The sequence below is a fragment of the Fragaria vesca genome, unplaced genomic scaffold (genome assembly GCF_000184155.1).
Source record: "Fragaria vesca subsp. vesca unplaced genomic scaffold, FraVesHawaii_1.0 scf0513126, whole genome shotgun sequence".
Classification (NCBI taxonomy): domain Eukaryota; kingdom Viridiplantae; phylum Streptophyta; class Magnoliopsida; order Rosales; family Rosaceae; genus Fragaria; species Fragaria vesca.
In genome coordinates, this window is record NW_004443445.1 from 154951 (window position 1) to 163412 (window position 8462).

At 38.8% G+C, this 8462-nt stretch overlaps 1 protein-coding gene across 1 annotated transcript; it reads left to right on the forward strand.

Annotated features, from left to right (window-relative positions):
* Positions 1-123: 123 nt before the first annotated feature.
* On the forward strand, positions 124-3911 carry LOC101308148. Its single transcript, XM_004309824.1, has 7 exons — positions 124-377; positions 603-658; positions 742-1613; positions 1806-2001; positions 2111-2293; positions 2686-3062; positions 3355-3911. The coding sequence occupies exons 1-7, from the start codon at positions 193-195 to the stop codon at positions 3493-3495; spliced, it is 2010 nt and encodes a 669-aa protein (XP_004309872.1). The 5' UTR covers positions 124-192; the 3' UTR covers positions 3496-3911.
* The last annotated feature ends 4551 nt before the right edge of the window (positions 3912-8462 follow it).

Consider the following 8462-nt stretch of genomic DNA (forward strand, 5'->3'; position numbering starts at 1 on the left):
GGTACGTACCTAATTATTCTTTATTTTGTTTTTTTTTTTTTTAAAACCCCCAGCAAGCCGAACAGAGCGTCTTATTATACCGCTGAAACGTGGTCGTTTCCTTGAGCTTCCATGTCATAAATTTCAGACTCAAACCCTCTCACTACCGGCGACATTGGTGACCGGAGAACAAAGCTAATCACACCCACCGCCATGGACGGCAGAGACACCAAGGGCTCCTCGCCCCCACCGAAGCCCTCCAAGTTCTCCGTGTACCAGAACCCAACCCTTTCCGCCGCCCTCACCGCCAACAGCCTCCGTCCTCCAAAACAAGCCCTCCTCATCATCTTCTCTCTCTCCTCCCTCTCCGCCGTCGCCTTCCTCCTCATTCTCTCCAGGTATCCCTCTTCCCACTCCACTAGGGTTTTTCCAGGGTTTAACCCCATCTTAATTTCTCTAGTTTCAAATTTCAAATTTCAAATTTAAGAATGCGGATTAGGGTTTTGAGATTGCTCTAGATATCACGGCATTGTTTGTTATTTGAATGAGAAATGTGATGTTAGATTCGGCTTCGTGTTTGTTCTGTGTGGCTAACATAATGTTACTATGTTGAATTTTTGAAGGGAGAATGAGTTTGTTAACACTATGAAGCTCAATGTTCTTTCGCAAGAGGCAGCCTGTAAGTTATTTGAATTGAAATCTACGTCATTTAATGGTGTGATCCATGTGGCTTGTTTTTTAATGTTCTGTTTTGTGTTGCAGATTTGTTTGTCAAAGTGGTGCATACAGTTGTGGGATTAGTGTTTTTGGCTACTCTAGTTGCACTCTTTAGAGTCATTTCATTGAGAAATGCCGCTGTTGTGCCGACTGTATCTTCCTCTAAAGGAACTAAGGATAATATGGGGTTGACGAGTCGACAGCTAGGACTACTAGGAATTAAGCCGAAGGTTGAACAAGTTGTATCTGAGTCTGCAAAGAAACCTCCCAAGTCCAAACCCTACTCGTCTTCCCCTTCAGATGTCCTAGTTCCACTTCATCCGTCAATTAGCAGTTCAAATCGTTTGTCTCGAATTGTCTCGGATAAGTATAACACCAGTGGGAACGGCAGTCCTTCTAAATCACCCAGTTCAGCTTCTTCTCTGTATCTTGTCCCAGGGGCAGTTTCACCAATGTCTTCCTTTCAGAATTCACCTGGAGTGGATTCGGTGGTGTCTTCTCCTTGGTCAAGTAAGCGAATCCCTGGAAGAGAGATGATGTCAGAAGAAAAGTTTGAACAATTCTTGGCAGATGTTGATGAGAAAATCACACAGTCAGCAGGGAAACTGGCAACTCCACCACCCACTATCAGAAGCTTTGCTGTAGCCAGTCCCAGTTCAGGTAATACATCTGGAACTACAAGGAGTACACCACTGAGGGCTGTGAGAATGTCTCCAGGTTCCCAGAAGTTCACCACTCCCCCAAAGAAAGGGGAAGGTGAGCTTCCTCCACCTATGTCCATGGAAGAATCTATTAATGCATTTGATCGTTTGGGCATCTATCCGCAAATTGAGCAGTGGCGTGACAACCTCAGGCAATGGTTTTCTTCAGTTTTGCTTAATCCCCTACTTCAGAAGACTGAGAGCAGTCATATTCAGGTCTTAATCTCCTGCACTGTCATCCTTCGCTTCATATATGCAGTGAGCTATTTGATTTGTGGTTGGTAAATGGAGCGTTAACTTTCAACTGCAAAATCTGATAGCATAATTGATACTGCTTTTATGTTAGATTAACTGTATCAAATACTGCAAAGTATCCCACTAATCATTATAAACTTTTTTGATTTACAGGTAATGGAAGCAGCTTCCAAGCTTGGGATAGCACTCACAATTAGTCAAATTGGAAGTGATTTACCGACTACTGGAACTACTTCAGTGTCTTCAACCGACAGGACTAAGGAATGGCGACAAACATTAACTCTTGATGAAGATGGAGTTATGCATCAAGTACGAGCCACTCTTCTCCAATATATCAATGCTTCCACCTGTAAGTGGGTTTCCAATTATTGTCGCATTAGATTAATAATTTCTTTTGAAGGTTTCAGTATGCACAGTTATTTTAATTTTTTTTATGTGATTTTTCCCACCATATGCAGCACAGCTGCCTCAAGCAAATCTTCAACAAACTCCACAGCAGAATATGGTGCCTATTATGCAGGCGTGTGTGGATGCGCTCACTGAACACCAGAGACTGTATGCATTGATGAAGGGAGAGTTAATCAAAGGTTTGCTACCGCAAAGTAGCATTCGAGCAGAATACACAGTACAAAGGATTCGAGGTACTTAAATCTTGGTTGTTCACTATATATGTGAGGGAGTGTCTAGTGTGGGATGGCTAAAGACTGAAAGACTCTGAACTTGGAGATGTTTAGGCCTACTTGAAAATGGAATCGGTGAACCTAAAAAAATACTGGTCCAAGTATGTTTAACTAGGAACATGACAGGAGTAGGTCTCTTTGTTAGATATTACACTTTAACTAGCTCACAAACTTGGCCTAGCTTGAGGTTTAGAATTCTGTCTTTTTCATTTTTCCAGTAGAGTTTCAAGATCTGACTTCTAGAAATTTTCTAATAAAATGACTTCAGTTATGAATATGATAATTTGAAATAAACGTTATGGGCATTTATTTACCTGTTTGGAATTTTTTGCCTTTCCTTGGGAGTTTTGCAGAGCTTGCTGAAGGAACCTGCTTGAAGAACTATGAATACCTTGGAAGTGGAGAGGTATACGATAAAAAGAACAAGAAGTGGACTGTTGAACTCCCAACCGATTCTCACTTGCTCTTGTATTTGTTCTGTGCTTTCCTCGAGTACCCAAAGTGGATGTTACATGGGGATTCTATATCTCATGCTGGAGCTCGGTCTAGCAAAAATCCCCTCTTCTTGGGACTTCTACCACAAAAAGAAAGTATTCCTGAGAAGTACATAGCAGTTGTATCAGGTGTCCCTTCTGCTCTCCACCCAGGGGGTTGTGTTCTTATTGTTGGACGGAAGAGCCCCCCAGTTTTCGCCATGTATTTGGATAAGAAGTTGTTATTTTCTATTCAGGTTAGTGTTTAATAGTCAATGCTAGCTTATGAAAACATCATGAGCTGGGAGAAAATGAAAATACCAATCATGGTTAATGCCACATTCTTGCCAAAGTGATTTTCTATACTGTTAAATTTTTTTTTTTTATAGTTTCTTCCTCTGTTGTTGCTCATCCAATCTTTCTATTGTTTCAACCGTTCAGTCTTTCTCAATTCTGCATTTGTGAATGTATTTACTTTGCCAATAATATTCCCAAGGAAATGCTACAATGCTACATTAATTTGACAAAAATGTATCATCTTTATTTCAGGGAATGACTGCACTGTGGGATTCTATATTGCTTCTTTGCCACAGCATTAGGACTGGGTATGGGGGAATTGTCCGTGGCATGCATCTCAGTTCTTCAGCCCTAAGGATCCTCCCTGTTCTTGATTCGGAAACTGAAGGCTGACGGAACCAAATATCTTTGCACTTTTCTTACATCACCAACAGGACTCACGGATCATGTTTTGATCAGCTCATCAAGGCATCCATTTCAATGCGGAACCAGCCAGTTGGAAAATTTCTTCTGTTCTTATAATGCTGGCCTCTGCTGGTGATGCCTCCTTCAGACTACAGTTAATTGACTTGGGTAGAGTTGGAATCGAGTTTTTCTCATAACTATAGGGTATTCCTGAGAAGTACATAGCTGTTGAGATATCTGTTGCCATATCGCAGTTCACTGCATAGTATGTGTATTTCCCAGAGGATTTTATAATAATTTGATATTCTAGACTAGGCTGGCTAGCCTTTAGACAGTACTTTTGCCTTCTGGTAGTGTAAGCATTTTGGTTACCAGGTTTTACATGATCTCACATTTTTCATATCACTTTACCGTTTATTTTCTTTCTTTTAATTTAGCAATATGGGAGGGATGTTTTCTAACTCGGTCCTCGAACCGTCACAGGTTGGAACCCTCATACATCATTTAATGGCATTTTTGTAAATTATGAAACCCTAACCTAGTTTAGCTAAATTCCACCTTCCTCTTGATTCGCAATAAGTTTACAATTACTGAACTATAGGCAGACATTGAGTTGTTCTAGTCTCTCTGCAGATTACAGGATCTCGATTAATTCCAGGTAAATTTTCCTCTGCAAACTCCGTTTAAGAGTCCCCTTCCCTCTCAAGGGTACAACTTGTCTCTCAAAACCCTTTTTGAGAGCTAACTCTATCGATTTGAGTAAATTTGATCTTGATGTTGATTATAGTTTATGACTAAGGTATATATTGATACTGATAGGGTAGAGATGAGTTCGATGGTGCCGAAACACCAAACAAGAATCAGAGATAGGATCAGTGCATTACCAGATGAACTTATATGTCACATACTTTCCTCACTTCGTACCGTCGAGGTTTTACAGACCATGGTTTTGTCTAAAAGATGGAAGAACATTTGGGTCACTACAAAAGGGATATCCACAAAAGGGATTTTGGAAGAGATCACGGTCTTCAAGATTTTCAAATGGTTGTGAGTCGTGTACTCTACTTGCTTGACTCATCAGACATACCAAAGTTTCGTCTCGTAATTTCCTCTATTCCGAAAGTTCAAGCTTTTGATGTTTGGATTTACATTGCAGTTAGGCGTAATGTTGTTGAGCTTGATCTTCATATGGTAAATGATAATAACGCGAACAGAGGTTTTGAGTTGCCTAAGGGTTTCTGGCAGTTGTTTCCCAAGTCTCAAGTTTCTGCATCTTACAGTTTTTAATCCTTACAGGACAACAATGCAGGACCTTCTCTCTAGCTGCCCTGTGCTTGAAGATTTGACCATAGATGGCACCATTGATGTCATATTTACTGCAGTCAGAGACCATTTGAAAATCTTCGCTCCAGAACTGAAGAGGTTGAGAATAAATTTTGGAAATTAATTGTCATCCTATGTATGTATACATCGATTCACCAAAGCTTGAGGACATTGATCTAAAGATGGTTGGTTTGACTAATTTTTCTCTCATGGGGAGTGCAAAATCCCTGGTCAATGCCAATATTGTATTCAGAGAATGGTCTGATCATGAACTTGATGCGAAACGACAGCAGGTAGTATCCAAGTGTGCAGTGGTGCTTCTGGATCAAGTTTCTAATGTTAAATCTCTCTCTCTTTCGGCTCATTGCTTGGAGATGAGTATATTCCAACTATTGTTTTGAATATTATAGGATGAAAGAAACAAGCTTTTATAACTTTAAAGCAAGGTAAAGCTAAGGAATGAATGGGAGAAATCAACATTTTAATGACTGATTGTGTTTTGGTTTGGGATGAAGTGCCATGCATATAAGAACATTTTGAGCTTTCATTCACTTCAATATGCACATTAGGAACATCTGTTTAAAAAGGGAAAGATACATCCATATGTGTACCTCAATATTCTTCATTTTAGTTTGTTGCTCTTATTTGATGCTTTATTTGTATTTGTTTGTTAGTCCCCTAGGAATTTATGATTTAACTGGTATATTTGCTACTTTTCAAATCCTGCACCAGATTTTGTCTAATCAATATTTGTATCTTTCCCCAAGAACTGGCATCTTCCTAAGGGTTGGCATCCCCCGGAATTTCGGAATGTCAACCAATTGAGGCTAACTGTAGGGGATTGCAGTTGCTGGGAATTGTTACCAGGGTTTCTCAAGAATTCACCTAATCTTGAAGATTTTGTCTTAGAAGATGTAAGTACATTATGTTTCCATTAAATGCTAATTTACAATGTGCAGCTCCTAAAACATTTCATTTCAAACAGAGAACTGAAGGTTGTGAGGAACCTTCAGACCTGCACTGGCGTCCACCAGAGGATATGCCTCTCTGTTTCTTTTCACACCTGAAGACTATCTCCTTGAAGGGATTCAAAGGACGGCGGGTTGAGATGGAAATGGTAAAGTTTCTGTTGAACAATGGTCATCGGTTGAAGAAAATGACTATTGCTACATGTCCTTGTCTTTCATATTCCAAACAAGAGGAGTTATACAAGGAGTTCATGATGTTCCATAAGGCAACAGCTTGTCATATCGAGTTTATGCATGCAGATGCAAGTTTAGACTCTACTAGGTAGGCGGTGGACACTACAACTTGGTTCTACAGCAGTATTGAAGCTGTTGTATGAGTGTTACCAATTAGAGATCTCACCATACTTTTGAGTAAGAGCTAGAAATAAAAGCGGTTCTTATTGTAATGATAGTCAATTCAATCCGCATTTTCATTTTGGTTGAGCTAACTAACAAACCTTTCAAAGAATTAGGAGAAGGCTCTTTCCTATACTACTGAGGAATGAAGTGAAACCTATAAATACACATAGAAAACCTTCTTGGCCAGTTTACTTTCAGTATTCGTAACTTGGTATATAATTCAAGGTGCGAAGCCATCCTCAAAAATATTCACCAAGTCAGATTTTGTATTGTTCCACAAGAAAGATGCATGGGCACAAGTAATTAATGAAGTTTGTGATCCCCCTGCATCAGGCTGTTTCCAAGTCTCAAGTTTCTCCATGTATCAGTTTCTAATCCTTGGGGAAAACAACAATGGGATTGTGCTCTTCTATTGCTTCTATGTAGGCCTCGTTTGGCTCAGGCAAAGTTACCATTAGGAACAGAACGACTTTCCTTTCCTTCATTTGGGGTAACAGGTGGGGAAGTTGTTCATTCCAAACTTCAAATGAATCACTTTCCTCTTTCTTTCCTTGCATTTATAACCCACAACACATTATTTTATTGCATTAATTACAAGCTTTGTTTACGTTATCAAACATCAGAGTGGACAGTTTTTGGTAAACTTCACTTCCCTTCTCCTTTCCTTATATGGAAAAGACAAAGAAACCACTTTCATTTCCTCAAACCAAACAAGGCCTTGATAATATCAAGGTCTGTGGACTGGAACTGGAGACATTGAGTAAAAGTTTAGCAAATATATATGGAGCATGTATAGAAGTTTCAAAACCTTGATTTGAAGCTGCTTGGTTTGGACTAATTTTCTAAACCGTTATAATAACGGTTATTTACTTTACCAATAGCTGCAGTGCTATCACAATGATATTTTTGGGCATGAAAATAACAAAAACATGTGATAGTATTTTTCTTGAACAGTCACATTATATTGAGAAAATATTAAAAAATATGATTATGTTGGTTGCAAGCATGTGTCTACTCCTTTTGATTCTAATGTTCACTTATTTCCTGTTGAGAGTGAAAGAGATGTGATTAATCAAAAGGAATATGCTAGCATAATTGGCAGTTTACGTTATGCAACTGATTGCACTAGACCTCACATTGCATATGTAGTTGGAGTACTTAGCAGGTTCACAAGCAAACAATTTTAAGGAGATTCACAGAAGATGGAGCGTACTCAAGAGAAGCCGCTTGACAACGTGGGAGATCTCAACGAGCCTTTCCGCTTAAAGGTGCACATTTCAAGAGATGGAAGGGAAAAGTTATCTTCTACCTTAATCTTCTCAAAGTTGCCTATGTGCTAACTGAGTAGAATCCATCAAATAAGAGTACCGAAGGCATATCTGCTATGACAAAGATTGGTACAAGAATTACACTCCTTATAAGGAGCCCAGAACAGTGATGCTTGGAGATTCACATACTACTCATGTGCTTGGAATTGGTGAGGTGGAGCTCAAGTTTACCTCTGGTAGGGTGTTAATTTTGAAAGATGTGTTGCATGTACCCTCCATGAGAAAAAATTTGATGTCCAGTTATCTTCTTAATAAGGCTGGTGTTAAACAAACTATGGAATCTGACCAATATGTGATCACCAAAAAAGATGCTTTTGAGGCTGTTCTTGTGATGGCATGTTTAAGTTGAATGTTGAAAAAATAATAAGTTATGCTTGTGATGACTATGTTCAAGTTGAATTTTGAAAAATAATAATAAAGCATCTATTTTAGTTTATATGCTTTAAATAGTGCCGCTTACAAATTTTTTGATTTTAAAAATAATGTTGTGGTTGAATCTGGTGATGCAATTTTTTTATGAGGAAACTCTTATCTATAAATCAAGAAATAATGGGGATCAAAAATTTATATGGACCAACCAAATGGTTTTATAGAACCTGATCAAGAGCACAAGGTATGTAAGCTGTCCAGATATGTAAACTCTAAACCCTAGAGGATTTGCAATTCACATCATCATCCTTTTTAACAAGAGAAAATTACATAGTAACACATGATCAAATTTAAAAACACAAAAAACTCACTTCTTATATTTCTTGTACAGATTAGGACAAGAGTCCAAGCCCAAAATGAAGTTGTAACAGGCCTGACCCGAGTTTTTGTGGTAAAAGACCAAAATGCTCAAATTTTTCAAAACAATTACGCTTCATGTCATTCTCTTCTTCATACAACCCCCCGATCTGGTTCTTTACCTCTGCAAAATTTATCCTCTCTCTCTCTC

Bases quoted from the DNA above. Each gene is read 5' to 3' on its own strand.
- LOC101308148 (XM_004309824.1), top strand. From the start codon at position 193: ATGGACGGCAGAGACACCAAGGGCTCCTCGCCCCCACCGAAGCCCTCC. The intron at 378-602 runs GTATCCCTCTTC...GAATTTTTGAAG, and splicing joins TTCCTCCTCATTCTCTCCAG to GGAGAATGAGTTTGTTAACA. The intron at 1,614-1,805 runs GTCTTAATCTCC...TTTGATTTACAG, and splicing joins CTGAGAGCAGTCATATTCAG to GTAATGGAAGCAGCTTCCAA.